Here is a 20,719-nt window from a genome sequence, read left to right as displayed (position 1 = left end):
AGAAGGAGTGGAAAGAGAAACAGGCATACAACCAGTACTTGAGGAAATTATGCAGGAGAACTTCCAAAATACCTGGAACATGAGTCCAATCCAAATTCAGGAAGGCCAGAGGACTCCCCACAGGGTGGACCCAAAACGATCCTCCCCAAGACACGTGGTAATCAAGCTACCCTCCAATGAATACAAAGAAAGAATCCTAAGGTTAGCACGATCCAAAGAGAAGCTTACATTTAGGGGTAGGACCATCAGAATCACTGCCGACTTCTCAGAACAGACGCTCCAGGCAAGAAGGGAGTGGAACAAAATCTTTCAAGTACTGAAAGAGAACAACTGTCAACCAAGAATACTCTACCCAGCAAAGATTTCATTTGTATACGAGAACGAAACTAGATACTTCCACAGCAAAGAGAAATTAGAAGAATATGTCAACACAAAACCAACTCTACAAAATCTCCTTAGAAATGCGCTACTCCCAGAGAAAAAGGAAGCAAGCCATAAGCAAGGATGGCAATCAGGGAGATCTCAATAAAGTCCATCCACGGAAACGAGAATCAATTACCAACAACCTCAAAAACACAGGCATATGTCACGGCATAATTATAATTTCTCAATATTAACCCTCAACACAAATGGCTTAAATTCATCACTGAAAAGGCACCGATTAGCAGACTGGGTTAAAAATCAGGACCCAACTATATGCTGCTTGCAAGAAACGCATCTAACCAGAAGAAACTTCAGGAAACTCAAAGTGAAAGGATGGAAACAAATATTCCATGCCAATGGACAAGAAAAAAAGGCTGGCGTGGCAGTCCTATTCTCAGATGATACGGACTTCAAAGTAACAAACGTCAAAAAGGACAGGGAAGGGCGCTACATCCTCTTGAAAGGGAGGATCCAACAAGAACCAATCGCAATTCTTAACATATATGCTCCTAGCCCGGATGCACCCAGCTATGTGAAACAACTACTTTTGGACTTAAAGGGAGACATAGATGAACATACGATAATTCTGGGAGATCTGAACACCCCACTAACACCAATAGATAGATCAACGCAGCAAAAGCTCAACAGAGAAGCCACAGAACTCACACAAACAATAGAACAACTGGACCTAGTAGACATCTATAGAATATTTCATCCTAAGGCCACAGACTACACCTTCTTCTCAGCAGTGCATGGTACCTTCTCCAGGATAGACCACATAATAGGACACAAAGCAAGTTTAACTAACTACAAAAATATCAGAATCATACCATGTACCTTCTCAGACCATCATGGAGTGAAACTGGAAATCAACAACTCAAAATGTCCCAGGAAACATGTAAACTCCTGGAGGCTGAACAATATGCTACTAAACGAACAATGGGTTAGAGAAGAAATTAAAGACGAGATCAAAAAATTTATGGAAACCAACGAAAACCCAGATACAAATGTCCAAAACTTATGGGACACCGCCAAAGCAGTGTTACGTGGTAAGTTTATTGCAATTAGCGCGCACGTCAAAGCTCAAGAAAGGCAACAAATGCAGGAATTAAGCACACACCTCCAGGAACTGGAAAAGCAACAGCAGAAGGACCCCACAAACAAGAGGAAACAAGAAATTATCAAAACAAGACAAGAACTAAATCAGAAAGAAATTAAAAAAACCATTCAGAAAATAAATGAATCAAAAAGCTGGTTCTTTGAGAGGATAAACAAAATAGATACCCCACTGGCCCGACTGACAAAGAAAAAACAAGACAAAGCAAGAATTAGCAGCATCAAAGATGAAAAAGGCAACATAACAACAGACACTACTACCATTAAGGAAATAATTAGAAATTATTACAAAGAACTATATGCCAACAAATCCGATAACCACTTGGAAATGGAAAGATTCTTAGAATCCCACCACTTACCAAAACTCACCCCAGAAGCAACAGAAGACCTGAATAAACCCATTACCGAATCAGAAATAGAATCAGTGATTAAAGAGCTCCCAACAAAGAAAAGCCCAGGCCCAGATGGTTTTACCACAGAATTCTACAAAACATTCCAACCAGAGCTAACCCCAATCCTTTACAAGCTCTTCAAAACAATAGAAAAGGAAGCAGTTCTTCCAAACTCATTCTATGAAGCCAATGTCACCTTAATCCCCAAACCGAACAGAGAATTAACAGAGAAGGAAAACTACAGACCGATCTCCCTGATGAACGTTGACGCTAAGATTCTCAACAAAATCCTAGCCAATAGAATATAAAAAAACATCAGACAGATCATCCATCCAGACCAAGTAGGTTTCATCCAGGGAATGCAGGGATGGTTCAACATAAGAAAATCCATAAATGTGATACATCACATCCAAAAACTGAAAAACAAAAACCATATAATAGTATCAATAGATGCAGAAAAAGCCTTCGACAAAATTCAACACCACTTCATGTTAAAAACCCTAACCAGGGTGGGGATAGAAGGAACAATCCACAACATAATCAAAGCAATATATGAAAAACCCACTGCCAGCATCATACTAAATGGAGAAAAACTGGATCCCTTCCCACTGAGATCTGGAACAAGACAAGGCTGCCCACTATCACCACTGCTATTCAATATAGTCCTAGAGGTACTTGCAGAAGCCATAAGACAAGACAAAGAAATCAAAGGAATCCAAATTGGAAATGAAGAAGTCAAGCTCTCACTATTCGCAGACGACATGATTCTCTACATAGAAGAACCAAAAAACTCAATACAAAGACTCCTAGAACTCATACGAGAATTTGGCAGAGTGGCAGGATACAAAATTAATGAACAAAAATCAATAGCCATGGTGTATGCAAATGGCCGCAAGATGGAAGAAGATCTAACCAACAAGCTACCATTCAAAATAACAGAGAAAAGCATGAAATATCTGGGAATAAATTTAACCAAAAGCGTAGAGGACCTTTATGAAGAAAATTACAAAACACTCAAAAAACAAATAGAACAAGACCTCGAAAGATGGAACAACATCCCATGCTCCTGGATAGGCAAAATTAATATCATCAAAATGTCTATACTACCAAAAGCAATATACACATTCAATGCAATCCCAACCAAATTACCCACAGCATTCTTCATCGAACTGGAAAAAATGATACACAGATTCATCTGGAAACACAAAAAACCACGAATAGCCAGAACCACTCTGAAGAACAGACACTTAACAGGGGGAATCACAGTACCGGATCTATGGACATACTATAGGGCAGTGGTCATCAAAACAGCCTGGTACTGGCACAAAGATAGAGAGGAAGATCAGTGGAGCAGAATAGAAACAACAGATGGAAACCCACACAGATACAGTCAATTAATCTTCGACAAAAAGACAGACAACAACCCAAGCAAATGGAAAGGTCTGTTCAATAAATGCTGTTGGGACAACTGGTTGATAGCCTGCAGAAACAAAAAGATAGACCCACATCTCTCACCATACACCAAGATCGAATCTAAATGGATAAAAGACCTAAACCTACATCCAGAAACCTTCAAACTTTTGGAAGAAAATGTTGGAAACACCCTGGAACACTTAGGGGTAGGCCCTCACTTCCTAAAAAAGACTCCAAATGCAGTAGAAATCAAGACCAAAATAAACAATTGGGACCTCATCAAACTAAGAAGCTTCTGTACAGCTAGAGAAACAATCAACAAAGTAAAAAGGCAACCTACAGAATGGGAGAAGATCTTTGCACACTACATAGGAGATAGAGGGCTAATCTCCAGAATATACAAAGAGCTACAGAGAAACCAAAACAACAGAACAAACAAACTGCTCAAGAAATGGGCACGGGAAATGGGCAGACATTTCACAAAAGAACAAACCCAAATGGCAAACAAGCATATGAAAAAATGCTCAAGTTCCTTGGCAATAAGGGAAATCCAAATGAAAACAACAATGAGGTACCACCTAACTCCAGTAAGGATGGCACACATACATAATACCACCAACACTTGCTGGCGAGGCTGTGGGGAAAAGGGAACCCTTCTCCACTGCTGGTGGGACTGCAGACTTGTACAGCCTCTATGGGAATCAGTTTGGCGAATACTCAAACAACTGAAAATCAGCATACCATATGATCCAGCAATAGCACTCCTAGGAATATATCCAAAAGATCTCCTACACAAGAAACCAACATGCACGCCTATGTTCATAGCAGCACTATCTACAATCGCAAAAACCTGGAAGCAGCCAAAATGCCCATCAATAGAAGACTGGATAAGAAAGCTATGGTTCATCTACTCTATGGAATACTACTCAGCTATTAAAAAAAATGAAATGCAGTTCTTTGTGGACAAATGGGCCCGACTGGAATCCATCATGCTAAGAGAAATGAACCAATCCCAAAAGGTTAAATACCACATGTTCGCCTTAATCTGAGATGAAAAGATGACAACTTGAAAGATAGTACCTGTATATTGTAATATTAGTGCAATCTCTAACAACCTGTATCCAATGCAATAAGATAATGCGATATAATCTATAAAACAACAATTAATGTCAGAATACTTAAGATCTACATCAAAAAAGTGTAAAACCTACTATACCCTCAATACGCTATATTAACCGGTAATGGGGAGGGAGTGCAGGGAAATCTTTCAGGACCATAAAAAGAGTGAGAAAAAAGTACAATATAGCTTATCAAGGTCAAATCTGGTATTTCATAGACAGCAGACTCAATGCGGCACTAAACAACAATAAAACTACTATACCAATGCATGAGGGGGGAATCGGGTGCGATCCTGACAACCTCTTAACAGGAGGTCATGTGCGTGGAGCAGGGGGGCTCTCCAGAGTGGAGCAGGTGGTAAGGAGGAAGCTTGGATCCCAACCATGAAGACTCCCAGATCTTCAACATAAACTACTAATACGAGCAACAAGGACTATACCCCAACTGCCAAGGAGGCCACAGGGAATGGGATGCCCTCGGAGGCCGAGTACTTTGAGGTCACCCACCCCCAACTGGAGCTCCCGCAGGGGATGGAAGAAGTCCAAACACTACCGCGTAGAAACCAGCGTCATCGGAAAGACAGCCAGAAGCCCTGAGCGGTCAGCAGACACAGAAGAACAATTAATGTCCTTCAGGACCAGGGAGGAGAGCTTTCTCTGGTCCGAGCCTGGCTCCACCTCTGGACCCCCGCCCTCCCTAGTGACCATCGGGATCGCTTCGAAAACCCCTCACAGCAAACAAACAATCATACAAACTAAAAAAAAAAAAAAAAAAAAAAAAAAAAAAAAAAAAAACCCTAAAATAAATAGACAAACAACAGAAAGTAGAGCTTGAAATCTGACAGGAAAGAGCTGGCATGGATTGGCTCATGCCTTGCTGGGTGGAACACAAAGATTGGTCACTCCTCACCATGGTGTTGAGGATTTCCCTGCACACACCCCCCCCAAAAAAAAAAAAATGTTCTGCACCTTAAATGTCGACAAATATCTTGTTAGAGTTACAGGCCAGTCTGGATTATCCCAAAATCTGCCAAGATCAACAAAATTATACTTCAACACAACAAATGGCTAAATACTAAAATGAAATAGACATGAGACAGCTGAATGGTACCCTGTGGCCTTTTCGGGGTATATAGCAGCCGGTCCGGTCCTGTATATAAACTAAAATTGAGATGTCAATGAGCTAATCATAGGTTGTGGTTAGGACTTGTTTTTTTTGTTATTTTGTTCTTTGTTTTTGTTTTTTTTTTTTTCTTTAACATACTGGTTACTCAAAACTATGGCAATTCCATAATATTGCAAATTGCTGTTGATGTTATATTGGGACTCTTAATTGACTGTGATGATATTATACCAGCTCTGACTTCGGACCAGAAATGGTCTCCCCAAGAAACTGTTCAACCCATCTGGACAATAAGTAGCTGGACCCCATGCTTGGTATATGTTTGCAAGGAAAGAATCTTGATTGAATTTGAACTGTAATGCTGCATCAAGGTGGAGGAATCCACCAGGGGGGAGGAGAGAGGGAGGGGGAGGGGGATTCCCAAAGCCTATGAAACTGTCATATAATGCTAAATATTAATTAAAAATTAAAAAAAAAAATACTTAGTGTGGCTTGTTAAAATAGTTTTGTTTCATAGGATGTATGCACAGAGAGACTAGTTATGGTTCATTGCCTTACGCCTATATGTGCATTGCTGTTACTGGCTTGCTGGTTGGTTGCTCAGTGGGTCTAAGGTTTGCATTGCAGAAGGCTCACGGGTGCTTGTGGCACTGCTTCCCAGTAGGTGTAATTGGCAAGGCTGTTTCATGTATCTTATAGCAGTCTTTTTTGCTGTGCTGAGTGTGTTCAGAGCCTCCGTGTGGTTACATTGTACTCCCTTGTGGTGGCAGTTAATTTCACAGACCTGTGTTATGATTTCTGCCCCTAGGAGAACAATGTGTGCTTGCCTTTCAGGTGACGATGGTGCTGCTGATAAATCAAAAGCAGTTGCAACATTGAGAAAAGTTTTCCTTGTCCTAAAAGGTCAGACTAATTAGAATCGGAGTGACTGTGAAAACATTGGATTGTCAAGTTTTACATTTTACATTCACTGAATCTTTCCATCCAATTGATACAGTTCATCTAGGCCCAAGCTTATGTCTGAGACTTTGAGGTAGTGTCAACAAATAGAAAAGTGGTCTGTTCAGCTGTTTGTTAAGGGAGAGGCTTATATTCTGAAGAAAGTTAAAAGTAGTGTTTTCAGACAGTTGAAACTTTGTCAAACAGTATTTTCTTTATTTGTTGTTATGCCTGAGAGAAATGCCTCCACTGAATGCTAAATGTTGTGGTATCAGCACGGATAAAAACTTAATGGTCCTCCTCCCCTCATTTAAAAGATTATTTGTTTGAGAGAGAGAGAGGGATATCTTCAGTCTGCTGGTTTATTTCTCCATATGACCACAACAACCAGAACTGGGCCAGTCTAAACCAGAAGCTTTGTCCCAGTCTCTGATAGGGGCTGCAGGGGCCCAAACACTTGGGCCATCTGCTGCTTTTCCCAGACAATTAGCAGGGAATGGGATAGGATGTAGAATAGCTGGGACATGAACTGGTGCCTATATCTAAGATCATTTTTCTAGAACCTGTACATAAGTGAGATCATGCTGTTTCTTTCTGTGCCCGTGTCATCTCATGTAGCATCCGTTAGTCTGTGTTGTCACAGATAACTTTTTTAAAAAGATGTATTTGGGCCCAACACGATAGCATAGCAGTTAAGGGCCTCGCCTTGAACGTGCCGGGATCCCTTATGGGCTCCAGTTCTGATCCCAGCAGCTCCACTTCCCATCCAGCTCCCTGCCTGTGGCCTGGGAAATCAATCAAGGACGCCCAAAGCGAGACCCTGCACCCACTTGGGAGGTCTCAAGAAAGTTCCCGGCTCCTGGCTTCAGACTGGCTCAGTTCCAGCCATTGCGGTCACTTGGAGAGTGAACCATCGGAGGGAAGATCTTCCTCTCTGTCTTTCCTCTTCTCTGTAATAGAAATAAATAAATCCAAAAAAAAAAAAAAAAAAAGATGTATTTGTTTGAAAGGCAGATTTGAGAGAGAAAGGGAGACAGATCCATCTTCCATCCGCTGGTTCACTCCCCAACTGGCCACAGCAGCCAGAGCTGAGCCAGTTTGGAGCCAGTAGCTTTCTCCAGGCCTCCCACATGGGTGCAGGGGCCCAAGGACTTGAGCCAGCCTTCATTGCTTTCCCAAGCCATAAACAGGGAGCTGGAGCTATTGCCGTTCTGGATGCCTCCACTGCAGATGGAGATCAACCAGTTGACCAGCATGTTGGCCCCAAGCTTGTGCTATTTTAAAATAATTTTACACCAGTAAGTTTGGCAACTTATGTGAAGTACACATTTCTTCCAAACAAAAGATCAGAACATTGAGAAGGAGTGAAAAAATTTGGGGGTGGAAGGCACAGCTCTGTATGTATCTAGGAAATTTAATTTCATGTTGAAAATCTTTACCCAGTATTGACCAAAAGCCAAAATGTTTGAGTACCATTGATGAAAGAAGGCTTTTTTTGGTACCTAAACTCAGACTTCTGATTGCATTCTGTACAAACCTTCTGAAGTGCTGTTATGGGTACCCCTTTGCCAATAGGCTAGAAGCTGCTTTTGAAACATCTGCATGTGTCAGTTGGACAGTTATTACTATTTCAGATGTAGAGAAGTTGTCTAAAACAAAATCTGATGGCTGTAGCTGATAGGGGCCTTTTTTTTTAAAGAATAATTAAGGTACTACTGTATTTTCATTTTCAGACACACCATGAAGTCTTTAAGCTTAATGTATTTATTTTTACCTTCTCTCATGTGCCACTACAGAGAAAGTGTTTTAAGTGCTATCAAGGAAAAACTTGAGTGTGTAAACAAACAAAATGACACAAGGTGTGGAATGTCAAAGCTTAATTTACTTAAAACATTTTTAAGTAAGGGCTATTGGACTGAAATATTTGTCAATGTCTGAAGACATTCTTGATTGTCACACTGTGGGTGAGAGAAGGTTAGGGAAGGTAGGTGCTGTAAGCTTTGAATGACCAGGGCCACTGCTGATCACACCACCGTGCACAGCTTTCCCTCCCCTGGGACTTGTCTGGAATGCCAGGAGTGCAGGAGTCTGTATGGGCGGTCCGCGTGGACAGTCTGTGTGCGCCTTTTTTGGGTTTTTAAAAGAATATAAAATGTGCCAATAATAGTTCAAATTGGTTACATGATGAAATAGTAGCTGGAGCTGGAGCAATGGCTATATTGGCTAATTCTCTTCCTGCATGCGCCAGCATTCCATATGCATGCCAGTTTTTATCCCGGCTGCTCCACTGCCCATCCAGCTTCCTGCTTGTGTCCTGGGAAAGCAGTGGAAGATAGCCCAAGGCCTTGGGACCCGGACCCATGTGGAGACCCAGAAGGAGCTCTTGGCTTCAGATCGGCTCAACTCTGGCTGTTCTGGCCTTTTGGGGAGTGAACCAACAGAAGGCAGATTCTTCCTGTCTCCTCCTTGTTATAAATCAATCTATCTTTAATACAATATTGTTCCAGATGATGGTGTTGAATTAAGTGCAGTTTATTGTCTTTACCTCTTATTTTAATATAGATTAAATTTTGAATTGTGTGACTCACTTTATAATTGCAGCATTGCTCTAGATCTTCATGTATTACTGAATAATGCCCCCCTCTTTTGGTAGATAATGGAAATACACTTGAAAAACATACATTTCTCAAATTTTGAAACATTCCTGAATTTTGAATATGAAAAATGATGCAAAGTCCATCTATCCAATTTTGTAAAAAGCTGATTGCTTGTAAAGTCATAATAATCATGTTATAGGACAAAAATATATTAGACATGAAAAATAAGAATTTCCCAAAGGAAAGAAATACTAGCAACTCTTTTGAATGAAGCAGAGTAAGCACCCTAAATTAGCAAATTACAATCTCCTGTCTTACTAGAGCATTTGAGTAAAAATACTGTATTTGATTTTAAGTTCAGTGTCAAAGCAGCAATGTAAGTCGTTAAATTTTAGAAGGCTTTTTTTTCTTTTTAGCTGTAAGCAGAAAGTTAATTGAAACTGTTTTTGTTTACCTCTTTTAAGCAGATAGCTGAAGTTCCTGTTGGCAAATGAACAGAAATCTGTAAAACTATAAGTAGTTTTGAAAATTTCATTTTAGTAGGTTTTTAGTTGAAAGGCAGTGTTGCAGAGAAAAGGAGAGACACAGAGGTAGAGACCTTCCATCTGCTGGTTCACTTTCCAAATGGCCACAATGGTCAGAGCTTTGCCAGGAGCCAGGAGCTTCTTCTACATCTCCCACATAGGCACTGGAGCCCCCAAACCTGAGCCATCCTTTGCCATCTTCCCAGGTCACAAACACAGAGCTGGGTCAAAAGTGGAGCAGCCGGGACTTGAGTTGATGCCTGGATGGGATGCTGGTGCTGAAGGCAGAAGCTTACTGTGCTGGCCTCAACGATCTCATTCTTAAAATGTTTCCATGTTTTTATTTGTATGGATATGAAAGCAGGAAATCAGGCATTGTGTGCACCTTAAAAAAAAAAAACAACACTGAATTCATCTAGAAAGCAGAGAGAGAAAAATCTTCTCCCTGATGGTCCATGCTTCAAGTGCCCACAGCTGTTTGGCCTTCACCAGGCTGGAGCCAAGAACTCTACCTGGATGGAGCGCACATGTGGGTTGTAGGGACCCACGTACTTGGGCCATTACCCGCTGCCTTCCCAGATGCATTAATAAGGACTAGCTTGGAAATGCAGTAGCTGGGACTCTTATCAGTACTTACATGTGAGAGGTGGATGTCCCTGGTGGTAGTTTAATCCACTGTGCCACAACGTGCATACTTTGTGTAGTACATGCATTATAATGGGAGGAGCAGATACAAATGGCAGTTGAAGCTGACAGGCCACAGCACCAGCCCCAGGATGAGTTTTCTTTCATGGAGTTAATGTTGACATTCTATAGAAAATGGACTACCAGCAACATGGATTTGGGAGAATTTGTCTAGTTGACCAATGCCGCTATGACTGTTCTATGAAACAGAATGTTCATGTGGTTGAGAGTTAATCCTCTGTCTTATTTAGAATGCAAGATTTTTCCTGCAATAATTTATAGACAAAGTATTTTATAGTCACCTGTAAGTGTAGTATTTGTGTTGTATACACACAATTTGACTCCTGATTTTGAAAAGCAATGACATGTTTGCAGATAAAAATGTAAATCACATCATTGGAACAAGAACCAAAAGAAAGAACAGGCAGGGAAAAGAAATACAAATTTCTTACAATTCCAGTAGTCTGAGATGAGAGAGCATTCTAGGGCATGTCCTTTCAGGCAAACACACATGTATCATTAAAGCCAGGGTTATATGTACTACTGAGTCCTTGTAATTTGCTTTTAAAAAAGAAAAAAGAAAAGAAAAAAACACCTTACAAAGGTCAATGCTGTGGTGTTGTAGGTTAAGCCATTGGCTACTGTGCTGCCATCTCCCTAGAGCACCTATTTGAGTCTTGGCTGCTCTACATCCAATCCAGCTCCTTGCTATTGTGCGTGGGAAAGCAACGTAAGATGGCCCAAGTCCTTGGGTCCCTTCACCCACGTGGGAGACCCTGGTGAAGTTTCTGGCTTCTGCCTTCTGTCTGGCCCAGCCCTGACTATTGTAGCTACTTGGACAGTGACCCAGTTGATGGGAAATCTGTGTGCTGCACACCAGCACACAAAAACTCTGCAATAAACAAAACCGAAAGCCTGCTGTGACTTGAGAGTAGCAGGTACCAGGTGTTTCTGGGCTCCGACACACCAGAGCCGAGAGCCTTACTCTAACATCCCATTTTTATGGATCACATACAGAGTTAGTGTCATTAGCTAATCATTACAGCTTATGAGGAAGGACATCAGACAGCAGATTTCGACACCATGTTTGTTTCCTACATATGCCTTAAAGAACAATCTGATTAATGCAAGTGTGATTTACATTTTTGTTTTCAGATCCTGGACATGTCCACCTAATGTCGTAATTGCCGGGTTATCTAACTTTCCATCAAATAACTTTGTAGTTGTGGATTTTCATAGAGACAAAAGCCTTAGACGCTGGCAGGCAGTGCGTCTTGCTTTGGCTTACCCGTGGCTTGCACACATAGACCTATCATCTCCTTTGGAGCTACCCAGCCCACAAGTTTCATGATTAACTTTTGGGTTCCTGCCAGCATCGCAGCAGCTGTGGCACAAGCCTTTGGAAAGATCACAACATCGGCCTCTTTTCTTACTGTAACTCTGTCTTCTCCCCAACCCCAAAAAAAAAAAAAAAAAAAAAAACAAAACAAAACAAAACAATAAATCTTGAAACTCTACATCACCAATGGTTCCCCATCAAGCAGCTCTTGTTTGCGATGGCTGCCTTGCACTGTGGTCCAATCATGGTATCCCCTGTGTCTGGACATTTCCCCAGTCATCAGAGTACGTTTCCTTTGCGCGCATGCTTCTCCATGGCCACTCACACCTGTTCCTCTGATGCATGTCTGTTCTGCCTCTTTCTGCAGTCAACAACGTTGGAATGCTGCCGAGCCTCCTCCCCACACATTTCCTTAGTGCACCGGATGAGATCCAGGAAGGTAGGTCTGGTTTCCACTCACCCAGGTATGGGGCCCCTTCCAACGTGCCTCCATCTGGTTTGTCACTAGAGCCTGGGAAGTGGTGATGGGAAGCAGGTCTGGCCAAGACTGAGTATTGCTCAGAGCATGTCTTGCTCCCCCACTGCTCCTTGATACACAAATGGGGACCACATCCAGGAGTCACTAGGTGATTACCCAGCAACTTGTCCTTCTGGGGCTCTATGCTGTGCGCTGTGAAAGGTTGGCTATGCCTTACAGATTCATCTCATGGAGGCACAGGGAGAAGGTCACCTCTGGGGCTTTCTCTTCTCTCCCAGGTAATGACATTTGTTCAGTGGCTGTAGCAAGTGTGTGACACAGGCTGGGGTGGGGGGACTGGGTGCTCAGGAAGCCTGGAGGATGAACAGCAGAATGGTCATTGTTGGTGGAGAGAATGTTCTTGGTGAGTTCCATATTAGGAGATGCCAGCTTCGAAGGAAGTTCTTAGTCCACACCGTGTGTGCAGAACGCCATAGACTGGACATCAGATGTTTGTAGTGCACACCTGCTGAAGCTCCATTCAGACCTGATTTTGCAGGCTGAGTGAGTGATGGAAGTGCTTTGATGTGCCCATTTGCCACTCCCTGGTCTCTGGCACTGCCTGCTTTCCAAGAGAATTTCTCTAATGTTTGGGCTGATGAGTATTATTGTCATTATTTATTATTTTTTTATTACAGGGCCTCATCCATTGTAACATCACCTCAGTTATGAAGGTATGGAATCAATGCATGTGCTAAAGGGCGAAAGTGTGGCACCTGGTGGAACTGGGCGGCTGTAGAAGTGCCCCCTTTCATTGTAGAGGCAGATTGGTTCAAGTGGAACTGGACCTGATGGGGAGGTCATGGTGTGGTCTCTCCATTTCCCGATTCTATTTCCAGGAAGAGTTGGTTGTGTGTTCATTCTCCCTAGTGTCTGGGTCTTGTCTCTAGGGCAGACAGTAAATGCCTTGGCACTGGCATGGTTTTATAAGCAGGCTGGTGTGTTTGGTAACATCCTGCACACCACTGTTGGGTGTACACTTTTTAGTGGGTGGAGCCATTTGTGGCTCTTTGCACCCCATCCCACCCTCTAGCAGAAGTAGTGCAAAGCTGCTGAGCTGTTGCACTGTGTTTTATGTCATGGTCTTTCAGTCCTGGGCCTTGCGATCCCAGGCTTTCCTTCATGGCTGGGATCATCCCTGGGTCTTCAACAAGAGAAACGCCTTTGTTCCTTTTTCTTGTTTTTGTTTTTGTTTTTTTTTTTTTAAAGATTTTATTATTATTGGAAAGCCGGATATACAGAGAGGAAGATCTTCCATCCGATGTTTCACTCCCCAAGTGAGCCTCAATGGGCCAGTGCGCGCCGATCCAAAGCCAGGAACCAGGAACCTCTTCTGGGTCTCCCACACAGGTGCAGGGTCCCAAAGCTCTGGGCCATCCTCAACTGCTTTCCCAGGCCACAAGCAGGGAGCTGGATGGGAAGTGGAGCTGCCGGGATTAGAACCGGAGCCCATATGGGATCCGGGCTTTCAAGGTGAGGACTTTAGACACTAGGCCAGGCCGCCGGGCCTGCCTTTGTTCGTTTTTTAGAAAGTGGCACATGTGTGGACCCCACACTCCCTAAGCCACAGGGAAGCCTTCGAAGGAAGCCCCCGGACATGCCATGAGTGCACCACGCCCTGCTAACCATGCCAGCTGGCAGAGCGGCTGGCGCCTGGGACTCACCTGGAAATGCTCCCCATACGCTCTCTCGGGAGCAGAGACAGAAGCGTGGGCCTGAGGCAACAAGAGCACAGGGCAAAGCTCTGAGCCAGGCCTACCCAGTCCAGCCCTTCTTTGAGTTGGGGTCACTCTTGTACACAACCGGAAGCCAGGGCAGGTGGAGGTAGGGGGTGGGGTATGGGGACTGCACAGGTGTCCTCCAGAAAGGCGCCAACAGAAGCTGACTCCATCCTGTGCAGACCCTTTGTCCTTCTTCCTTGAATGCCAGCATTTAAGATGAAGGCCCGGGGATTCTAGAAAGTACTGCTGCCTTGTTCCTACTGCCTCCTCTCCCATCACCCCCATCCCTGGATCTGGAGGCTCTCTGGGGCCTGGCCGAGGACAGGTGAGCAGTGCTGGTTGCCGAGGGGTTCCCCAGATGAGGAGGAGGAACAGGCAGGATGCACCTGCCACCCTTTGACCTCGCCCCTCTGTGTTAGGATTAGGTCTGCATCCTTCAGAGAGCATCTCAGCCCAGACATGTGCCCCCTTCTCTCATTCTTCACACATGTGCTCTTTAAATGGAGTATCCCAGCTCTGGAACTTGCAGGCAAGCTCTGTTTCCTTCCCTCTTTCTCCCCAGGGAAGGGGTTGGTGTCAGGTTGGGCCACCACCGTCATTCTACGGGGCAGGTGTCACGTCTGTGTCCACTACCATAGCCCATCTGTAGGCCACATGAGCTGCTGGTCTGCTGAGGTGACATTGAGGATCTGGCCTTGCAGCCGGCATGCTCCTTGTTCGTGGGGAATATTAACTTTGACCTTCTCTTGCAGATGATGCAGCTCATCCTGAAATACATGGAGTCGAGGTAAGACATGGCAGAGCCACACGGCCACCTGCCTGCTGACTACAGGGTGTACCATCAGCTCATGTGCAGTGGAAAAGAAAGCTCCAGAAGCCAATCTGGGACCTAGACCATGTTTTGCTGATTATATTATTATGTTATAGTTATATTCTTTTTTATTATTAGTTGGCTTTGTTTTCTAATCTATAGCTCGCTGTCCCTGCCTCCCCAGCCCAACCTTCCCTCACTCCTGCCAACAACTTGGGAAGGATTAAGGACATTGTCAGGGGGTATCCATGTAATCAAGCACTGGATTTTCAAATTCCTGACAAGACAGGATTCCATGCTGGGTCATCCACCCTGCCAGGGGTCCAGGTGTCGAGACAGGAGGGACCTGGAGCTCTTAGGGGGGTTCCCCCAAAGAGAACCCAAGCCCCATCTGAGCCCAGTGCATTATCTTGATTTCACCTAAGAGATTGACAGGCCAAGCCCTGGTTATCACATGCAGGTGGATGAGCCTGTTTGGGGTCTGGTGCCAGTCCTAGTCTTGGGCACCCAGGACTAGGCAGGGATCAGGTTGATGGCCTCCTCGGGAAGCAATTGGCACACTCCTGCCTGAGCTTGGACAGCAAAGCAATGGGGATAGGGCTTGTTTGCTTTCTAGGTGGAAAGGTCTCATCCTAAACATCTCCTCAGGGGTGGCGCTGTTCCCTTGGCCTCTATCTCCTCTACTCAGCGTCCAAGGTGAGACACATGGTCCAATTCTCTCCCTTCCTCACTCTGTTCTCCCACTTTGCCTTTGGATCATTCTGGCAAGTGGATAGAAAGGCTTGAGCCTGCATGCTTTGGGGACACCCCTCCTCTGCAGACGTTTCCAAAAGGGTTTTGTACCCCTCTCCCACTCCAGTAAGCTGATCTTTTCAGTTTCCATGAACTTCTCAAAGTTCCCCTGGTTGGGCCAGGCGGCGTGGCCTAGCGGCTAAAGTCCTCGCCTTGAAAGCCCCGGGATCCCATATGGGCGCCGGTTCTAATCCCGGCCGCTCTACTTCCCATCCAGCTCCCTGCTTGTGGCCTGGGAAAGCAGTTGAGGACGGCCCAATGCATTGGGACCCTGCACCTGCGTGGGAGACCCAGAAGAGGTTCCAGGTTCCTGGCTTCGGATTGGCGCAGCACCGGCCCATTGAGGCTCACTTGGGGAGTGTATCATCGGACGGAAGATCTTCCTCTCTGTCTCTCCTCCTCTGTGTATATCTGGCTGTAATAAAATGAATAAATCTTTAAAAAAAAAAAAAAAGTTCCCCTGGTCACAGCAGAAGGCAAAAGTAGACAGGGGGAATCTGTGCTTAGTAGAAACACCCGGGTGCAGGTGTTTGGGGGCAGTGGTTCAGATGCCCCTGGGGCTGAGTTCTGGCTCCATTTGTGCACACTGGGAGGCAGCAGGCACTGCTCCAGTCCTTGGGTCTCTGTCGTCTGCCGAAGAGTCTTGGGTTGGACACCAGCTTCCTGATTTCCACTCACCAGCTTATTATGGGTGTTTGAGGGGTTGTGGAGTGAACCAGTATTTGGAAGATCTTTATTTGATTCTGTCTCTCTCTGTGTCTTTCTGCCTTTTTCATACATGCAAATAAACAGATATAAATTAAAAGCAGGCACTGCCTCTAGGAGGCTGTGTGCAGGTGGCAGTGCGCAGGACTGTAGCAACACCCGCTTCGTAGGCCGACACTCTCCTTGTGACTTCTTTCTAATCCTGAACCAGGAGTTCCCAACAGTCCGTGGAGAAACAGATGAGGCTTTCTGTAGGTGAGCCTGTGTGTCATGGCACTGGGGCCTTTTATTCCAAAAGGTGTGTCTGACTGATGGAGTGAGGCGGTAATCTCCATCAAGATAAGCTGTCCCTCCCTTATCCTCACTTTCCCCTCTCCCAGCTTGATTAAGGTATAATTGACAACAAAAAGATGTTGCATAAGACACCTGCTCCTGCATTCTGCATCTCAGAGGATCTGGGTTCAATGCCGGACTCTGGCTCCACACCAATTTCCTTCTTTTAAAGAATTATTTTATTTACTCAAAAGGACGAGTAGCACAGAAAGAGGGACATACACACACACACACACACACACACACACACACACACACACGTGTCTTCCAACCACTGGGTCACTCCCTAAATGCTGTACTGGTCAGGGCTGGGTCAGGCTGAAGTTAGGGGCCAGAAGTTCTTTCAGGTTTCCCATGTGGGTGCAGGGGTACAATCACATGAGCCAATCTCTGCTAGTCTCTGAGGTTCATTAGCAGGGAGCTAGATTGGAAGTGTAGCAACTGGGATTCTAGCCAGTGTGCTGCAGGCTGCGGTTTTTTTTTTTTTTTTCATCCCACATGTAACTGTTTATATTCACTCCAGGAAAGGGAAGGCCCATACCACCTGCCCCACCCCATCCTGCTAGGCTGGCACAAGCTTGGGTGGAGGTGCTGCTCCAGCTGGATGACAGTGGGGAAGCGGTCGCACCAGATGTTGTCACACCACGAACTTGTTCTTGGCCAGGGAGTTGCTCTTCGTGGCCGTGTCAGCATGCGCCTGGTAGCCGATGATGGTCTCAGCGGAGAGCCCCAGGTGTTCTTTGTACACCCGCCCAATGTGCAGCACGCCTGTCTGGTTCTCGGCCTCCCGGGTCCACACAGCGATGTTGTCCCCTTTGGTGCGGATGTTAAGTACAGCTCCACACACCTCCCTGCTGTGTTCCTCAAAGCTCTCCCCGATCAGACACAGCAGCGTCTCCAGCCACGGTCTGTCCAGGTCACTGTGGCGCTGTTGCTTGGCCAGGCTTATGAGCCAGCGGCCACCCCGCTTGTTCCTGCTGTCTTCCCACATGGGCTCAATGCCATCCTTGAACAGTGCATAGTCGCAGCCACTGGAGAGCTTGCTGGCTAGCTGGATGTGACTGTACATCGCCCAGAAGTCCTCCACAGTGTCCACCTTGGTGACCAGTTGCAGGTTGTCATGCCAGGCCCGGCTACGGTCGTTCTTGAAGAACCACAGAGCCCACCTGTTCTACAGGGTGTGCAACTTGAGGTGCGCTCCCCTGGGGTCCTCATCCCAGGCCTTCCTCCTCAGAGCTCCCATAGTCCTGGGCAAGTCCAGCTCCTGATCTCCCACAGAGGCCCCCAGCACTGTCCCCTTCTAAAGCACAGCCTGGGAGGCAGCAGTGACAGCTGTAGTAATTGGATCCCTGTCATCCACCTGGGAGACCTGGATTGAGTTAGCAACTCCCAGCCCAGCCCCAGCTGACAGATCTTCAGAACTTCCTCCCCCACACTGCTGAGGCTTGGTGCCCTTTGGCTGACAGCGGTGGTGCCTTTACAGTACCCTCGGAGAGAGTCAGCTGACGACAGCAAGTCCAGGCCGGTGAGCTTGGGGGCCTGATGAGTTTCTCCTTCTCGCCCTAGGCTTTTGTGTGCACGTTTTCCAAGGCACTGAGAGCTGAGTATAAAGAAAAAGGAATCATTATCCAGCTGAGTGTTCCATGGTGGAGACTCAGGATGGCTAGTGGTGGAGCGAGGGAGCCAGAGACCTCCTGACCTCAGCAGGACTGACTGTGCAAGGACAGCCCACAAGGAGACCCCCATGTGGTTTCCAGTGACCGTGGCTGGGGCAGTGGCAGCCATGGTGGGTCCACTTGTTTCCCTGGCATTTGTTGCTCTTTCCATGCACTGGGTACTGGCAGAGAACATGGCATGGGGGCTGGTTTCTCAGAAATGCCATGGGCCCTTGTGCAACTGGAGCTGTATCAGGTTGGAAAATCATGGTTTGCCTAACTCCTCCGACCCAGGTACAGGGACAGGCTTTTGTGGGGGACATCTGCATGAGAAAACTGGGCACACCTGGTGCATACTGGGTTGGGGGAGGACCCTGTACCTAGGAAGGCGCCTCTTTGGGCACCCCACATTCTGCTTCAAGGGCAGTCGGGGAAGGGCTGTTTTGCTTCCTTGGTGATTTCTAAGCAGGAATGGTTCCCACAGACACCTACTACCTAACCGTGTGGCCCTTAGCAGTATCGGTCAGCAGAGATGCTCTGGCTGCTGAGGGTCAGCGGGGATCAGGAGCGGCGTCTGCTCTTGATACAGGATGCTCAGTTTTCTAGCAAGCAGGAGAAGGGGAGCAGGCTGTGACCTTGCAAACATCATCTGGCCTCTCTAAATACCTCCTCCTTCTGCCCTGGCTCTGGTGATACTCAGTAACTATTCATTAAATGAATGCAAAGAGAAAGAGTGTGGCTTAGTCCTGGGTGCATCCCGGCTCTGACCCTTGCTGTCCAGTGGATCCTGAGCAGCTTACTGAAGCTCTGTGGACTACAGTTTTCCAGCTGTTTGAAAGGTTACACCTACTCACTTCTCTGCATATTATGAAGAGCTAATGAATAAATCCACAAGTTTAAACTGTGTTCATGGTGCCCCTGTTTTGCATGTGAAGGTGTTTTGCCAATCAAAACTCACTGCTAGAATGAAAATACTTGCTCGTATTTCCCTAGCAGGAGACTGGAGTTGAGAACACATCTTCCTTTTATTCCCCAGGGAGTAATATGTCTGAGGTCCTGGGGAGAAAAATTTTCATTACAGCATTGATTTCCATTAGAACCAATTCCACTGGATTTATTGACTCCCATCTGAATTCAGCTGTGACACAGCTGTCATTTCTAATGTGAGGGGAAGAAAAATAAAACCAAGACAACTACCACGATGTTTTTCCTTTTCCAACCCCACGGTACTCCTCACACCAGACCAGGGTGTGCGGGTGTGGTGCTAGATTTCCGGAGCATGGTATGGCTTGCTACATGTCTCTCCATGAGAGGTGTGATGGTGCAGGGTGTGGCCCTCTGGGCATTTCACTTAGGTATGAACGTGGGAATCCACAGAGCTTCCCGCTGCTCCAGCTGTGGTCATGTGTTACACTCAGATTCTGAGATGGGGTTGTAGGATGATACCTTTCAATGTAGCCAGATTTCAATTTCAAGTGAATATGAAGAGTGTTTCAACTCATCCCATGCTATCCATAGGACAGAATTATGCTAGATTTTTTTTTTCATGTGGCCAATATGAATTTCACCCCCCCCCACAAGACTTATTTATTTGGGGGCTGGCGTGGTGGTATAGCAGGCCTCTATCTATGGTACTTGCGTCCCATATAGGTACTAGTTCATGTCCCAGCTGCTCCACTTCTGATCCAGCTCCCTCATTAATGGCCTGAGAAAGCAGTGGAGGATGGCTCAAGCCCTAGGACCTCTGCACCCAAATGGAGACCTAGAAGATGTTCCTGGCTCCTAGCTTCATATGATTGATCTTCCATTCACGGGCTTACCTCCCAAATGCTTACCACTGCCAGGGTGAAGCCAGAAGGCTGGAATTCTCTCTGGGTCTCCCACAAGCATGAAGGGACTGAAGCCCTTCAGCCATCTTATACTGCCTTCCCATGCCCGTTAGCAGGGAGCTTGATAGGAAGTGGAGCAGCTGGGACTCGAACCGGCATTCATCTTCATAGAACTGTTGTTGTATTTTTTGTTTGTTGCATCTGACCATCTTGTTCCAAGCACTTACTATCTAGCTCATGGTCCCTGAATCATTTGAGCTGTCCAATATTGTGTGGTTGAGGTTTCATTTCCGTAGCCCACATGCTTTGGTCCCCAGCTCTGGGCCAGGTCTTCACTTTTAATCTCCAAGGAGCTCTGATCTATTTCTGAGAAGGAGAAGGAGGGGAGTGGGTGCTGGTTGCCGAGAGTCTTCCCTGGTCTTTTTCCTGTGGTAGGTGCTGACGCTCTATGCAGTCTCCACCTCCATGACAAAGCCTCTAAACATCAACACGATCACCAAGACGGCTGACGAGTTTGTGAAGGAGTCACTAAATTACATCACGAGCAGAGATGCAACCTGTGGCTGCCTTGCCCATGAACTCTTGGTAATTGGTCACTTCCTTCTTCCTTGGAGCCCAAGAGGCAGGCTGGTCTAGCCCTTCTTTGCTACTGGGAAGCTCAGAGACTGTCTTAGGGCATGCTGTCCAG

The 20,719-nt window shown here is 45.8% G+C and overlaps 1 protein-coding gene across 1 annotated transcript; it reads right to left on the bottom strand.

Moving 5' to 3' along the window:
* Positions 1-17,184: 17,184 nt before the first annotated feature.
* On the bottom strand, positions 17,185-17,790 carry LOC131483041 (eukaryotic translation initiation factor 4E type 1B-like). Its single transcript, XM_058679909.1, is given in 1 exon segment — positions 17,185-17,790. A coding segment is annotated over 1 exon segment (606 nt).
* Positions 17,791-20,719: the final 2,929 nt, after the last annotated feature.

Source organism: Ochotona princeps, chromosome 22 (genome assembly GCF_030435755.1).
Source record: "Ochotona princeps isolate mOchPri1 chromosome 22, mOchPri1.hap1, whole genome shotgun sequence".
Lineage (NCBI taxonomy): Eukaryota > Metazoa > Chordata > Mammalia > Lagomorpha > Ochotonidae > Ochotona > Ochotona princeps.
Note: the sequence above shows the minus strand (reverse complement) of the source record. Positions and strands in the feature narration are given on the sequence as shown.